Raw genomic sequence first — 17,742 nt, forward strand, 5'->3', positions numbered from 1 at the left:
AACTTCTTTTAGGACAGTATGCTTTCTAAAGAAAAGAGAAGAGAATTGGTTTTTCAGAAGACGGGCCTGGCATACCACCCTTTCCTTGCCTCTGTCTACTCAGCTTTGCCCACTTTCTACTTGTGTTAGGCAGAGTTTTGTGAGAGAAAAAGTCGTAATTTCGGTAGAAAAAAGACGGAGCTAAAAGACAAAGCCAGGAAAATTTAGCTCTCGTATGTATTTATAAAATAATGTCTTACTAGTATTGCTTGCATTAATCAATAACTTCTTGCTCCAAATAGTTACAAATATCGCGTAAGTTCTTAATAGGATAGAACTCTATTTTTTAGTATCTTACCTATGCTTTGTACCTGTTTTATACTTCATCTTTAAGTGAACACCCATAGGTGAGCATCGATTAAACTGATTTCTAATTATTTAACGTAAATCGTTTTAAATATAGAATGCTGCAACACTGGTAGGCACCAGTAAGCTTTTGTTAACCAAAAAGAATAGATTTCTCATTATTGAGTGCCTTACTCAGGACATTTGAATACCATTCCTGCATTATTCTAATTGTTGTCCTAACAGGTCACTATCAAGATATTCTATACGTTGTATTATATTGCGTGGCTCCCGTTAAAGTACGCAAAGAAGAGTAAAGGGGAGAGAACGAGTGCGAAGCAGGTGTGAGTGCTTAAAATACGCGAATGAAGATGCATTCTGCATAAAAGCTTCTCAGCGTTTCGCATGCCTATTGCAACCCTTCTCTACTGCGAGGATTAACCTTAACGGCAATAGAAGGGACATTTAGTGGGCGCCGCCGTCGGTGAAATTCCGTTCTTGCAGGCTTGAGGACCTGATAGCAGGAACGCGCATTTTAAAATTTTTTTTCTGTAAACGAAAAACCGGTGCGCATGGACGAAAGCTATAGGACAAGATTGCGCTCGATATCTGTTGCTGTTTCAGACGATTACCATCCATTGGCATCTCTTTAGGCATCCTTTAGGTAAATCAGCTAACCTTTCTTAAACCGTTTGCTGTTCTGTTTCTTTCAAGCGCTGCTAGTAGTTAGAGATCGGTGTTGTTAAAAAAAAAAACCTTATTTTTGTCTCCTGGGTCTAAGTGGGCATAGCGCTAACTTTGGTTTCTTATTAGGTCGGTCAGTATGAAATCCAAAAGAAATGATTAATCACATATTTTGAAACGGCGTTATTTTATAAAAGTACGGCATTTTAAAAGCTGAAGTGAGCCATGAAAAATCAGTAAATTCAGGTAGCTTTTGAATACGAATACTATCTTAGAACCACAGCGGCAGAGATGACTCTCCGCAGAGAACTTGTATTCGGTGAAGGATCTACCACCGGAAACATCATGAGCTATTGGTTTAGAAATTTAAAAGAAGAAAATTTTGACTCAGAAAATGAGTCTCGTGGAAGATCTTATCCGAGGGTGAATAGGCTGTGGTGAAAGACAACTCATTTCAAAGTTCACGGCTAGTAACACTTAGGTTTGGGTCTTACAAAAGCGCCATACCTGTTCACTCCCGGTCAAATAAATGAGTAAGGCAGAAACAATCAGATATATACGTGCTGCACGACTTGAGCAGGATCAAAAACAGGGGACACTTGTTGTTCTACACATTGTTCTTCTACGATAACGACAGATGGATATATCAGTGGGTAAATGGCCTGAAGCTGCAGGTTATCACATTGAAGCACCTATAGTGGCTTATGGTGTTTGTTTGGTGTTCTGCGTAGTGCACTTATTACCAACTACAGCTTTATGAGTTCCGATTTATCGGTGACGGCTGGAGTATATGTACTCTCATCGATTGGAAGAGATTATGGATAACTATGCAGCTATTTAATTACCAAAGTTATTGAAAAAAGCTAAGTCACATTTACTGACATTATAACAACGATTAATTTAATCCCACAAGAATCACTGCGTCGAAAGTGCAAGAACTACAGATAGAGGCTCTCTGCTATTCGACACGTTCATCAGACACTGCCCTCACGGATTACCGTTTTTTTCGAGATCTCGCGAACCTTTTCATAGGAAAATCACCTTAATGATGTAGAAAATGCCTTTCGAGGCTTTGAGTCTCATATTCTAGACCTCTACAAAAGCAGAATGAATAAGTTACCATTCAAATGGCAGAGGGACTCAGATAACAATGTGCATACTTTGATTAAAAATAAAAGATGCTTATGAAAAAATTTGAAAAACTCACCTTCATTACGTCACGTTCCGTACGGAACGAACTAATATATATTTTACTATATTCCCTTCGGACCGAATGGGCAGATTTGCGCTTACAAAGCATGCCGCTCATTCCGTTCAGCTACCTTTTGTTCAAATAGAAGTGACTCGGGCAGAAAAGAGACAAAAGGCGTCCGGCACATTCCTCATCAACTAAAGATATTGTTCTATTTTTTGTGCTCCAGAATTAAAATTTAGGTACGACAAGTCTATCATCGGGTGTGAGATCTGAATCCTGATTTTTTTTTCGCGTTGTAGTTGTCACCTATGTATGTTACGGCAAAGAGGTCGAAGATCACTTGTTCGCGAAAATAGTCTGAGAATTCGAAGATGTTTCGAATTCTCAGACTATTTTCAGGAGTGTCACGGATAAGGAAAGGTCGAACTTGAATAGCATAAGCTATCTACCTTATGTCACCTTATTAGAAAAAGAAGGTCACACAACAGATCGCCTGTATTCTAGCTCTATAAATTACCTACGTTTGGTGACGTTATAGATACCTTGTTTGATGGTCCATGAATTTATGAAGAAATTTTTCATGCCCGAATAAGCGAGGCTTCTGCCAGTTGAATAAGCCACCAGCTTGCAATGCTAGCAGGCTTCGAAATTAAAGCAGCAGCTAGAAACTAAGTACAACCCATCGATGCTCGTCTGGTTGAGAAGGAAAAAAGAAGGACGAGTGGGTCGGAAAGGCTGATACTAGCTTGTGCTTTATATGAAAGATGCTTCTGTTACGAATTACTTCGACTGGACGATCACAGAGTGAAGTGAGGTAGTGGCAGTGCTGTGACTCATTTGTTTACATTGTGTTCAATTGCTGGTTAGGGCTTGATTATCTCGCTTGCTTTGTTACTATAAGTAAAAAGAAGGGAAATAGAGCTCTGCTGGACATGTTACCAAGGTATGAAAAACTAGAAGTTATGATAGCTTAGTTTCGTTGCAGCACGTTAAGCTCATCATCTTCCGCCTGTCCTTTTCTCTGAGCAGCTCTAAAGCGGAGTTGCTGCATAAGTATGTCGCAGCGTTGTCAGTTTGCATGTATGTGCCCATTATTTGCGCCCTTCGATTGGGGCGAGATTAGATCGATCAGCGAAGTTTATGGAAACAAAGGCAAAAAAGTTCTTGCGCGATTTTTAGCAATTTGTTTATAGTATCTTAGAGGGAAATAAAGAAGCTTAGCTTTTGTTTCATACTTTTGAGCTGATTAAAATGTTTTGGTAAACATTCAGAATGATACGATCTTGTGAAACCATGTGAAGAATCAGTAATTGTTCGACCATCTATTCTTGACTACTGAGCCAACTACGCTACCTGTTAATTTACAAATTCGATTCACCCTAGAGGGCCTCTTCTTGTTTTGACTTTACCTTGTTACAGCAAGTGCACCATGTCGTCAAATACGAAGCATTGGTAAACGTTTACCTTGGCTTCAGACTCGTGTCGCTTAGCAGCGGCGTAATATGTTTTCAACATTTTTGTACTTTTGGAAATTTAAAACTTTCCACTTGAATTGGCCCGCTACGTTATTGTAGTTTGAATGATCATTTGTGTTTCTCGAGGGACCGTTCTAATGTACGGAAAATCAGGATTTACGAATATGAGTTTTCTTGTGAAACTATAATAAAGAAGATGACCGTTCATATTATCAGCGAAGGTGAAGAGACAAATCAATTTCTGAGCGCATCAATGAGCGTCTAAAGTGAGGTTCAGTAAAGGTTATTTATTGTAATGAAATGTATTTGTTTTAAGGTGCATGTAAGTTAGTATTGGCGTATAGGGTACCTGCGCCCCGAACTTGATGAAATGGGAAAAGGAAGTTTTAAAAAATAGGATCAGAACAGAAGAACTTGCATCTTACAAAGATCACGGTGTCAAAAACCTTAAAAACACTTATGGCTAGAAAGTTAGTGTGCACCTTTTTGTGATTTTATGTTAGTTAGCTATCATTCGGTTACACATTTTTTTAACAGGTTTTTAAAAGAATATTTATGGATCGAACAAACTACCTTTGATCGCTCCTAGTGTATGAGACAGAAACAGCCACTGAAATGATAAGAATCTGTTGATTGTGTGGATAGATGTTTGAATTAATATTAATAGGCTTGTTTTTAATAAAAGACGCGCCAAATTAAAATTCTGTTTCCAACGGCTCATATCTAGTACTGCATGTCACGATTGAAATTCATCGCTTTGGGCTACAATGGTATCAAAGGTCTAAAATTAGTATATTCGTAAAACATATTTATAGGCAACATTACCGTAAGCGTCAAGAGAATGGAGCATTCTGAACAACAGGGCAATTTATAAATAAATAGATTAATACTTTCCCGTCCCTTGGAATTGTCTATTTTCTCAGAAAAAAAAAATGCGTCTGTTAGCGTTAAGATGAGTTCGTTGGCACACTTTGACATTAAAGAACTGTAATTAGTAGGTCTTCTGATCTACATTTTACTGTGTATTTCACACTGTCTTACATTAAGTTGTGCTTGAAGTGAAAAATGTGGTTATGGCTTTTGAAATTTGAAAAAATTGATGAAGAAAATGAACAAAACTTCAATATTAAATATCTAACATGAATAGAAATATTGCCTCTCCCGAACATGGCACTGCTAATATTGGCGTCAAGCACTTGTGACTAGTCGCTATGGGAAGAAAACAAATGAGGTATAGATAAATATATGAAACGGTTTTGAACAGCCGAGAATAGCTACGGCAAATACAATCAGGATGCTTGTTAACTAAATTAGGAAAAAGCTGCAACATCATGTCAAAAGTTAAACTATTTGCGTATCTTGAATAAAGCCGAGAGGAGCTTGGGACGATTTTACAAGAACAGACTTGAAACAATGATGGCAGTCCTCAGTTCGTATCCCTTCAAATAACACGCAGCAGTTAGCGCGACGAAAATGGGTACATTCTACTAGGCAAAGAACCAGCATAAAACAAGGGCCATTTTATACTGATTTTAAACCAGCAGTCAGTCAGTCACCTCGGCGAAACCAGCCTTGGAATTACTTGGAATAAACATGTATTTCCTATGAGCAAAGATGCACTTTAATGCTCGTCCCTATGGGTAATGAGAGAGAGACTCTGGAAAGCATCAGCACCCAGCATGACTGGGTTCGCCTCAGGGCTGACTAGAGGATATTTCATAGTATGGTTGAAATGGCCCTTACCCAGAACCAACACTCTCCTAAGGTGTCGACACCTTGAAATGTAACGATCCTAACCTAGCTGTGCGTCTGATGACGTCGGTCTTGTACTATGCGAGTGAACGGCCAGACACCCAACAAGGTTTGCCATGAAGCTCGTTTGGTCTTCTATTTTCCGTCGGGGACATTGGGCCATCGGTAATCTGCCATAACTGACTATCTGTGCACTAAACTATTCTCTCTAAACGACCGCTATGTACCATTTTTGTTGCTGGTATTTTCATTATCGTGATTGTAAGAGGCTAAAGGTCCCGATGGCGTAGTTAATCTGTTAGTAGTCGGGCAAGTGCTACAATAGCAACACTGCTAACGCCTGTAGATGACCCCCCATATAAGAGAAGGTAGATTTCACTTGAACAAATGTTTTAACAAGTTCTAATCTAGCGATCACCGCTTGCTTTGTCTCGACGAGCCAGAAAATCGCTAACTAGCGTAAATGCACAAAATGATCGAACAGCTTATTTTTTTTTTACCTCCTTTGATATTTTGGGTGCAACTGCTCGATAAGGACTATATCGGACGTATAGCCGAAAGATATTCAACGAGGTGGCTTTTTCGTTATCAGACAAATACTTTTTGCCAATATTAAGTCAATTGGATTTGGATATCGCCAAAAGGATTAACTGTTCTCTTACGAGGCCGAATTTCATGCGTTGTATTACATTAAGAAAATCTTTTGAGTTACGCAAAGGCAAGAGAACAACTCAAGACTTTTCTATCTAACTAATTATTTGATCTCGGCAGTTTTTACTAATTAGACGTCCTAGCCGCATTCTTATCGTAAGAGTTATTTTATTACACGTTTCATCGTTGAATATAAGGCAAGCTGCCTCTCGTACGAAGTGCCACAGGGAATGATTTAAAGTGGGCCTAGAATGCTGTGAAATTTTTAGAAAAGCAGTTCTACTGCCTAACAGGATATCCGTGGTTATAGAACTAGTTGGTATGTTTGTAAAACGTCCGAAGAGGGAAATGCTTAAGAAAATTACATTTTCTAAATGAGAAAAATGGTGCTATAGACGCTGATTTGATGAAGTTCTCAGATTGGCGCCTGCGTTTCAAATTCGACAAAAGTAAATAGACAGTGAATTTATTCTGAATTGTGAAGCGTGAATTGTGTTCTCGCGTCGCCATTAATGAATAAGACGCTTCACTTTTTCGGAACCTTACAATGGTTCCATAAAAATCTAGATTTCGGAATGAATTCGAGAATGACAGAAGTGAAGTCCACATGCTGAGAACTAAGGTCGTGGCACGATAGTGAAGTGATATTGAAAACCGGATAGCGCTGCCTTCCTGAACAATGCTGTCTACGTAAATTGTTACGACATTTGATAGCTTAGGTGGTGGTGCGGTAGCTCATCATGGGCCTGTTTTGCTGGCCCAGTTGCCTCGGCCAGCACGGTTCTAATCAACCAACTTATAGTCACTACAAAGTAAGTTTAAATCGCCTTGCACCGATATTCTTTTCAGCTAGTTACTATTACTACCGATGTTTCCTAAATGTAGACTGAAGGCCAATAGTCCGGTCGTCGAGTCGAAACTGTTTCAGTCCTTCAGTCCAACAAACATAATCAAGATACTATTCAATAATGTTATTATCAGTGTGGCTAGTGTATAACGGCTCTATAAGGAGCAAGATCTAAAAACTATTGCTTATAAAACTCGGATACATAAGTACCTCATTTGTGTGTTTAGGTTTTCGCGGTTCCTACAAAATGATGATTTCGTTCTCAAGAAAAGTCATGATAACGCTCGATAACTTAAATTGTCACGATAACTTAAAAACTACCTATATTTATCTTATCATTCGTGTCGTATCTAATGGTCTGTTAGGCTGATGTTTGATGTAATTCTGACGTAGTTCCAAACGTAAAACTAGAAAAATGTATTTATATGTCGATTCATTATATATTCATTATATAAGTCGATTCATTATATAATATTGATTTATTTAATTTCTACATATTGGATTTTGTTTTATGCATGAAATAATGCTCGTTCGATTTGTTAGATTATTAGAAATCTTCCTTTGATCACATTTTACTTACGTTTTGCATAAAAGTTTATTTAGTTTGTGTTTTTCTGTGACATTTAACAATTAAATGGCATAAAAACATACGAAATTTCTCAACTGAAATCACGTGCAATTAATTGAAAAAAAGATTAAATAGTTTCACAACGTTAACTCTAACTCCAGTCCGGATGCATTTATGCCGTTAGCGTGAAAGCCATTCTCCCAGCAAAGGTTCCTTATGTTTCTGGTCGATTTGTTCGTAAATATCAGAGAGCTGTTGATTTTTATTTTCCTAAAGAGCTAACTTTAAAGTCATCCAGTAGAAATAATAGTTGCAGCGTTTCAGGTCTGATAATCTCAAATTAACCGGCATTCTCTATTGTTACCCGTATTTTTACGTATTATTTTTTCTTCTTCTTCTTCTTCTTTTGCTACTGTATAATACCTGAGTAGTTGTAAAAATGTATTTGTTAAAAAAATAGATACATGCTTAACTAATAATATTGTTTGTCAGTGACGCAGATTCACAGGCGTATAAATAAAAACTCAGGAAGCCATTACTTTATTTATTGAGGCAGAGTGATATTATTTGAAATATAATATCTAAGATTTATGGCAACATATTTTAACATTGTAAAAAGACGTTGAGTATGATTCATACATAACGCGGAATTTGTTATTGCAACATTCATAATTTGCGATTCCGAGATCAAAGGACACTTTGAAATAAGTCGTATCAAACTGAGGATTACGCTAACATTTCCATATGCTTTGAGCTCTTATTTTTTGCTCCGTCTTGATTGTTTTGCAGGGAATCACACTGAAGGTTGACGAGGAGGGACGCTGTATCGTGGCTCGCATCATGCATGGAGGAATGATTCATAAACAAGGTACACCTTTGCCTGAACGAACCCTATAATACTAACCACCGTGCTTTGCCATACTACACATTGTAGCAAATAACGTTTTCTCTAAAATATTTTCAGTGGTGGGTTGCAGTTGTTACACACTACAGCTGTGAGTGTCAGTTCTGCTTCTCACCACCTACTTGATGGTCCCTTTTCTTCCCCCAATGGCAGCATAATATTCACCTCGCCACAATCATCAATTAAGCTGTATTGGAATGCTTAAAAAAGGTAGCTAAACACAAGCTCTTAATGTTTATATGGTCGACTCTTAAACAACGTTTTGCCATAGCAGCTGCTACAGTGCTTCGAAATTCTGTAAAAAAAAAAAAAGAATGAAGTCAACCAGCTTCTAGCTTTAAATGTGCTAAGCTGCTCCCATTAAAACGGGGTAAAAATAAGAAGTTCATGTGGACATCATTCCCTGACTCAAAGCAAGGGACAGGACTAATAAGGTAAACAATGTTAGACACAGACACACCTTTGCTTACTAGAAGTGAGAGAAGAACAGAGACAAATACGTCGTAAGCCTCTCCCTGCCTCCCTGTGGTCAGAAGGGAACTTACACAAAAAGGGAAACTATCGTTAAAGTAGCGATATTAGCCTCACAAGAGTCTGCAACACACACACACATATATACTCTTTTTATTTTTGTTCAATTGCTGAACTTGTGTGTGTGTGTGTGTGTGTGTGTGTGTGTGTGTGTGTGTGTGTGTGTGTGTGTGTGTGTGTGTGTGTGTGTGTGTGTGTGTGCCATTCTATCTAATTTCGATACGAAACTGTGGTAGGCGCAAGAACGTTAAATGATATTATACACATTTTCTATATACAAGACGGTAAACTGAGGTACATAGTCTTCATATACGTGATACGTTTATGCGTACATGTAACGATTATAAAGCTAAAAATACTTGTTATGACAAAAGTTAATCCACTAAATTATAACAATTTGTGTACAATTTAAATTTTAATATCCGATACAACGCAGTATATAATAAAAACCATATTTAGAACAACTGCAAATATAAAAAGGCTTATAGCATATTAAAGACAGTGGAAAAGCTATCAAAAAGATCAATGCAAAAAATATGATCTCTTGAGTTTACCTTTTCTAATAAGCTTGCTTGTATCTTTTCCTATTTCTATTTGTTTTCAGTCGTTATTCTAAAGTGGGAAGCTTTGTTATTTTTCTCATTTTAACATCCGATTTGTTTTTACTGTGCTGTAAAAAATTACACGTGTTTTCTTTTTTACTCATAAAACATACAAAGAGGCCCCGTGTTGGGAGTTTAGAACATGTTCATGTAAGGTAGCGAACTTTAGTTTAAACTTTAGTGTACAACTTTCTATGGAACGCATGAACAATTCGTTCTGTTAAAGGTTAGTATTAAATTGTAAGACGTAAGAGCTAGAATTCAATAGAATTTTTTAATTCGGAGTCGATAAATTGTCTGAAGAAGACAATACAATCGTCACAAGGTGGCAAAAAACTTTGGTGTTAGTCAAAAGGCACTTAAAAAATCTATCTATATATTATAGAGTACGATTTAGTATACTTCTATTAGGAAGAAGATCTACTTCCTTCTTCACTTAGGTCTTGTCTAATGCTCGAATAAGCCACATTTTGGGAGCAATTATCAGCAGCAGCAGCTATATCTACTTGAAAGGAGTAGGTTTTTGTTTTAACAAAGGCATCAACACTTCCTAGCATTTAAAAATATCCCCCATGCTAGCTTCTACACGATCTTTGTGCTGTCATTGTTGTTTAGCTAAATTTGATTGCATTAAATATTTTCGATGGAGGCTATAACGGCCAACTATTGGCTCTAAAGCGAGAGCTTGTACTGAATGTACATCGTTCCCATCTTTCGTTTGTCCGGATCCATTCCCGTTAGCCTATTAAATCTTCTCCTCTTACAAGAATATACCGCGTGCCCTTATTGGGGCCCACCCGCTTTCTTGAAGACAAAAGCAGTTATCAATCGTTATAGTAGGAAGACGGTTGCAGAACACCCTTGAAATTGTGTCTTCTAAATCTTCTAAATATTATTCAACAATAGATCGTCTAGTAAAGTAGTTGCTTTAACCAAAAAGCACACTATAAATGCTCGAAAATTCTTTATTTCTCTATTCTTTTACTTTCCACTTACCAGTATGTTAAAAGCTCACTCAAAACGTAATGTCCATAAGGAAGCGCATCCCTCCTTTATAGTTGCTTTGATTTTCTAACTTAAATATTTATTTGGATTAATTTCAGCGACTTTGCACGTGGGCGACGAAATCATTGAAATCAATGGAATCAGCGTGGCCAACCAGACCGTCGAAAGCCTTCAACGATTGCTAGTATGTTCGCTTATACATATTGATGTTACATAATATTTATGTATTGTACTGCAACATTGATAAATAGATTCAATGACTGGCACGAGCCAAATTGTACGAGACAAAAAAACTAATGCACGCTGGAGCCTATACTTGTGCAATAGGTAAGGAAAATCTCTACCAAAGCTATCTTTGGTTATTTGCGAAACAATCCTTCCTGCCTTCTTTTTAACTAGAATGTGGTCGACAGAGAACGCTGTCCATTAATATGTTTAGCCTAATAATGCTATCTTCCATACATTAGATAATGATAATTGGCTTTAAATCCTTGTTTGGGCTGGGACTACAACCATTATTAGCCGATCGATTCAATCGGCCTATATCAACGCTTGTCTTTTAAAAATGGCACCAACCAAAAGGGTTCAAAGGAAGGTAGCATTTTTTTTGCTGTGTACTATCACTTATTTTTACTCTAGTGTTTTACGACGCCATGTGCAGTACTCTCTTATTAACTAAAAGTTACCCGGTTCTAAAATATGACTGTTTGAGGGGGAAAAAAAAAAAGACGGGAAAAAGCAGTGTAGCTACCATGCCGTTAGTTGAGAAAATTTAGATTAAGAAAACACAAAAACCGCTAGGTTTCTCTACTGAGCAGCAAAAACCCTCTAGAAGCAAGGCACAAATCTATGTAGAAATGGGCCAACTCCACCGTGTGGCACGAACCAATTCGAATTGCAGGAAGTTGCGTATAGAAAGGGTAGTCGAAAAATAGTCGCAGTTGACTCCTGCAGAGAATAAGGATCTAACATTCTCATTCAATCAAACGAGTTCATTACAATTATGCGGGATCACATCTGTGACCCCCATAGCAGAGAAACAGATGATAGGACTACAGGGCTTTCTCTCTGTGTCCAGGACAAAATTCACAAGTGATTAATTAAAAAAAAATCGATACGTAAATGGATGCCTACAGTGAGTTGTATGCTATTACGACTTATATAATCAATTGCTAAACATAATTGCTAGTAAAACAAAATGCCATAGTCGAAGTACCGCTCATTTGCTAATTTACAGTTATTTGCATCTAGAAAATTTTACTAGGCCGATAAGGTAGGTAGCCTTTTTCTGGCGTTTGCAAATCTATATAAATCTAGTATATACATACGATGTGATTGTTGCTGTTATAATTTCAGCGTGACGCGCGGGGCAGCGTGACGTTCAAAATCGTGCCGACATTTCGAAGTGTGCCCCCACTAGCAACATCGGGCCTCCCACAGACCGAGGTGAGTGATCTCCATTATTACGTTAAATTTCCGTTAAATATTCTTCTCCATTAGCGCACATGGCGAAAAGCTAGCAACACAGATTATCTGTTCCTAGCTTTTCTTTGCGGTTTGTTAGATTCGGAGAAAGAGCACATTGACAAAAGCTTGAAAAATTGATTTCTATTACTATCCAAGCACGAGCGTTTTGTCGTACAGTTTCTACGTGCACACATGCGTATGATTTTGAGCCTTTGCTGAAACATCGTCTATTCAGGGTACATGTTTTCTTCAAACATATCTTTCCAAGCTTTTTAAAATTGATTTAAATTAATCCTGTCGATTAGTTGGGTATGCATACTGTTTTTACGTATTGTAAATCGCCTAAATATTTATTCTTAGGTATTGTTGAGTTTAATAAATGTTGGAGAACTTTGTTCCTTGTACGCAGACTCTTTTCTATATTTGCGCTCGCAAAATTCACACATTAAAAATGTTCCGACTTTCAGTCATTTGTTTTTATCGACGATAGTCTTTCAGTCAAAATTATTGTGACCCGTCGTGTTTTTCTTAAGCGAGCCCCTATTCACGTAGTGGCTCAACCCGATTCTAAGTTTTCGTTTAATCAATAAAAGCGTTTTCAAAGATGAAACGTTCCTATTGGATTACGGTACATTTGCCGCTCACCTGAGTCAAAAAAGCTTCGTATTCGAATCTTGAGTAGCAAAATTGATCTACATTGGACAGAGTTACTTTTGCTATTAGCCTTCGGCTACATGAGGAGACCCTCGTGGAGACAGACTTCTTTTTATGAGCTTCAAATGCGTGAAGTTTATTTTAATAAACGAAATCAAGTACAATAATCCCTATTTGTAATTATTTTTTCGTCCAGCTGCAGTATCATTTTGTGATGCTGCTATTCTTAACGATGCACCTTCATAGCATAGGTTTCCTCATGAACTCGAACCAGTGACTTACTATACTAGCTAACTAGCTAGCTAGCTAACATAATGGTCTGCGCTACGCCGTATATATTGCTTTTGTTGTCCGCGGTCCGCAGTGGAGCTTGAATAAAGGTGCCAGCCAGCCATATTTCAAAAAGATTTTTTTATTGCAAGGCCAACGCATCTTGATTTTGACCTGCTTTTTGCAATCGATTTGCTGGAAACAGTCTTTGATTGATTTATGATTTGGGTTCTTCAGCACGTATCAAACAGAAAACAATCTTGATTCTGCGAGTTTGGCCTTCGTTCACCTGAAAAGACGAGGACGAATTGAGCTAGTCGCGTTTTTGTGAGCGATGGCGAACCTTCTCAACCAAGATTAGAGCATTTCAATTTAAAAAGGGAATAAGAAGCGTGAGTTTTCCCATAGCTCTTCGCAACGCCGTTTTTGATTAAGGACGAAAACACGCAATAAATTTTGACACAGTCGGGGTTTCGCTTCTGCGCCTCGACGTTTTTGTCAGACTGTGAATGAATGAATGAAGAGTTCAGCTTTCGTTCGAAAATATATAGAGAAGAAGAGTTCGACACGCTGGTGTTGGTGTCAACATTCTGAGCTATACAATGATCATTGTTCCTTTTGATCTGCAAAATAACGCCACATTTTCTGCATTATCTTTTTTTCTTTTTTTTTGTTACAACTGTTCCTCCTCCTCTATGGATAACACTTTTGATAACACGGATATATTCTAGTGTCGATTGACAATGTTACTTAAAGGCAATATAAAGTGGTGTGTTTTTCGTTTGTTTCGTGTTTCGTTGTGGCCCAATGGTTTTCGATCAATACTGTCGTTAGAATGATAGATTTCATTTGCTTCGTTTGAAACCTTTTTACAATGATGAAGTAATGTTTGGTGGAAGCTGTCATGAGACTACCGTCTGAGGTGGTATTTCAGACGCTAGTTAACGCGTGCAGATAGATACCTGATGGATTTATTTATGTAGGTACGTTGAATGACGAAAGCCAATTGGATAAATTATGTTTAGTTGAGTTAGAAGATGATTAAGAAAAGCGAAGCCTGGGGAAGCGAGAAGGGATGCAAAGGTCCTATTTTTTTGTGAGGTTTTCAGTCAGCTTTTTCAAAAAAAACCCAGTCTTACCATATCGCCATCGTGGAGTTGCTAGATTTGGATTGCTTCAATTAGTTTCCAAGTGAACAGAAATACGCAAAATTTAGTTAGTCTTTATGAAGCAGATAAAAGGCTTTTTCAACTGAAGGATATGAGAGATTCAAATATCCATAGTGCGTTTATAAAAGTTCTATTCTTTGTTGCCATTTACCGCGTTGCAGAGAGTTCCGCTTGTACACTATGCCTGACAGCATTGAAGCATCAACGTTACCGTCGGCACTAATGCGGTATTGATTCTATGCAGTCGGTAAAATCATACAATATTGCAAATCTATTTGCTCGATTTACTTAGTAGATATAATCTATAAACTATACTTTCTTCTGGATAAAAAGAAACTCTTGTGTAACATACTTACGAAAAAAGTGCTCAATTAGTGAGCTATATTTGTGTTGATAAAGATCCTAAATGATCTCCACTCGTTTCCAAGAAGCGCTTCTTGCCAGACCATGTGAAAACAAGCCGTTATGTTCGGTCCAGATGCTTTAAGTGTACATCGGGGTCGCCATTGAACGGTATTATTATGCGCTGTGGCCAATTTTTCTTATACTTTAAATTTGATTTGAAACGGAAATCTTCAATGCTGTGTCAAGCTCCAGATCATTTTAGATCGCATTCTCAGCGTGTCTATTTATATACACATAGGTATCGTTCTTTGTTAAATTGCAGCGATTTCACATAAGTCGCCTGTAATGGATCACCGACGTCATAGAAAACTCAAAAGGTAATTTTTCATATTTCTGTAATGAAGTTATCAACAGATTCTCACTGAGACCTGTCGCAAGTACACGAAAGGATTTTATTGGATATAAAGGTAATTTGGTTCATTCAAAGAAACTCATGTTTCCCGTTGGCTTTGTCATTGCCGAAAATATCTGCGGGGACACCTAACTTGAAAACTGTTTCGGAATAACGGTATTTCGAAGAACGCCAGGTTCAATGGGGGGAAAACAATATCGATGTACACATAACATATACGCACACATATGGCCCAGCGTGATGAGTGGTTAGGAATATGAAGATGCGATTGAAGAACTACTTGCTTAGTAGAAGCCATGCGAGCCATAAATATTCCTATAAAAAAAAAAAATGAAGTATGCAGGAGTATGAAATGTCGATAGTTCGGATGATGTCATTAGGCTGGCGGAAAGAAGCGCTGGTTGCCTCATTGTGTAGTGACTTCCTTTTCCGTTGACAGACGAACAACAGGTCTAACTGGTCGAACGGAACTATCATTCCATTTCCTATAAAAATCCATATCATTTTGATACGGAGAGAATGTAACCACACATGAGATTCATATCCAGCAAAATCGTAAAATAGCGTATACGAGGTATGATATCTTTATCTAGTAAAGTCCTTGTTAGATCCTTTTATTTGCATGTTTCAAGTACTGAGAATAACAATGCATTCGACCGCCGTATCGACCTTTTCTGTGGCTGCGTGTTTTGTTTTGAACCTCCGGCCAGATGCGGGCTCATTCGGCTCTCTCGGTTATCGAAAACTTCCTTTGGCCGTAAGCTTCTAGAGTTTTTCGTTTTCTGCTTAAATTTTGCTTTTTGCTCTCTACCATTTACCGTTAGAATCCTACCTCACTAGTCAATTCGAACACTTTTAACTCACTTATTATTCTGTTAAGAACTAAATTATGAAGTGCTTCTAGCAAAAACAATGAACCACGTTTAGCTCAGCATCGTCTCGCTTCAGATAACAATGCTCGTTCACGATTTCATTTCCCTATCCGTGGTAGGCGCGACTCTGCCGGGCCTGAAAGCAAAATGGATTTGCCTCGTCAGGAACATGTTGATAGATCTCTTAAACTGAATCAGGCAATCTAAAAGTAACTTGTAAAACTGAGACGATTTCTTGCGAGGTTTTGCTTTGTTTGATCTGCCGATACAGAAGATGTAGAAATGTCGTAACCAGTTGATAGTGGCAGCAGCTCAAGCCCTCCTCTTTCCCGACGCTACTCCAAAGGCAAAGTGCTGTGTTAGCAATGCGGCCTCTAGGGATCTTCTATCTTCCCTGAAGGATTAACGCCAGCCACAGCAAAGGTCCTGTAAGCAGTTGCTACGATGTCTTATATTAAGGCGTCGCAGTCAATATTTCCACAGCTGGTGGCGTCGAGGAACATCTAGTTCTGATGCTACTATTGTTTTACGAAGTTAAAAGTACGCATTTTTTTTTCATATCACGGGGCGGAGTTGACGAGTGGTTGATAATTTTTAAGTTGGCACGCACAAAATTATCTGGTTCTTTTCAAACGTTTTGGACTGGACGAATTTTGTCAGTCTATTAGACATTGTGTAAGCTGAATGTCGGGCCATAAGCTAAGGGATACGAAGTTGTTGCTAATATAACATCGGTTTTCAGCAAAGGATATCTTGTTTTGTTTAAAAAAACAATATGATTTACCAGGAGTGATTGCCCGTAAATGCACATTTAGATATTCAGGTTTATTTTAAAAAAAGAAGCGAAATAATGCAGAAGTATTCATTTTACAGAACGTCAAAATCGCAAGGTTATTCGAGATATTAAATAAAGTTTAGTCTTTTCCAAACTATTTTGCGCGAATGAACAGCGCGCTATTTTGATTAGTCTTTCCTAGAGATAAGAACGCCTGTAAAGATTTCCCTGTAGTTAGTTCTACATAAATCCTGAGCAAAGTTCATATATACTTAAATATGTTGTAGTTGGTTTCCTTCTGTATTATTGCCAAACAGATGTCTCTGTTCATTGGGTTTATTCTTTTTTGACAAAATGGGAAATATACAAGTTGTTTTAGTCATTGGATATTATGTACCGTCTACTGCTAATCCGTGTCTATGGTCAGCTTTCAAACACATTCACCTATTGACCCTTTTAACTATTCCTATTAAAAGACCTACGAAATTTGGACTAATACGTTGTTTGATTTTACTATCCTGGCTACTTTGTCATGCTTTCTGGAGAGCTACACATGTTCCTTTCATTAATCCCCCCCCCCCCCATTCAACCCCACAGAAAACTAACACTTCTCTTTATATTTTTTTTATTTTTATGTCCTTATGTGTTTTTCCTCTGTATGTTCTGGACCTTCACCCTATTCCTTAGCAATATCACCATCATCATCATCATCAACAGCATCAAAATTTCAACCATCTTGCATCATCTGCTGTGAGTATTACGCATATTTTTTTTGAAGAGAAAATTTATAAAATACTAGATAGGAAGATTAACTTGAGAGCAAACGTTTCTCCAAACGACGTACTAACGACGACTAAAGACCTTTTCTGTTGTGCGCGAGTCGCATAACGGACGTTTTCACTTAGTGGAAGACTGACTCTAACCTAGAGAGCCCTTTGCAACCCGCTTTCAATAAAGCTACTCAGTGGGACATGTGTTTCGGAACTTATATTTCTACGCTGTGCAGATCTAAATGGGCTTAAAAGCTAGAGAAATCTTGCGTCAAATTTTTTTCGATGGAGACTCCGGATACGCGAAATCAAACAGAGCTTAGCGTTTGTATTAGACTACATTGCAACTTTTTCTTACTGAAACAATAACGGTAGTTTTATGTAAAATCCATGTTAATTACAAAAATATGCTAAATTAAGTTAAATTTAATAAATATTAACTTTTCGAATATTGGTTCGCGGACACACGA

At 37.8% G+C, this 17,742-nt stretch overlaps 1 protein-coding gene across 9 annotated transcripts in view; it reads left to right on the plus strand.

Annotated features, from left to right (window-relative positions):
* The window catches only part of CASK (peripheral plasma membrane protein CASK), a 322,381-nt gene that overhangs the window by 290,883 nt on the left and 13,756 nt on the right, over nt 1-17,742 (plus strand). For 8 of the 9 annotated variants that reach the window (XM_086977513.1, XM_086977510.1, XM_086977518.1 and 5 more), the window contains 4 exons: nt 8,286-8,364; nt 10,637-10,722; nt 11,895-11,984; nt 17,190-17,252. In XM_086977513.1, coding sequence (XP_086833639.1) covers nt 8,286-8,364; nt 10,637-10,722; nt 11,895-11,984; nt 17,190-17,252 — 318 coding nt within the window. The remainder of the gene's footprint in view (nt 1-8,285; nt 8,365-10,636; nt 10,723-11,894; nt 11,985-17,189; nt 17,253-17,742) is intronic. The other variant, XM_086977511.1, reaches the window with a different exon arrangement.

The sequence above is a fragment of the Varroa destructor genome, unplaced genomic scaffold, assembly GCF_002443255.2.
Source record: "Varroa destructor unplaced genomic scaffold, Vdes_3.0 BEIS01000001.1, whole genome shotgun sequence".
NCBI lineage: Eukaryota > Metazoa > Arthropoda > Arachnida > Mesostigmata > Varroidae > Varroa > Varroa destructor.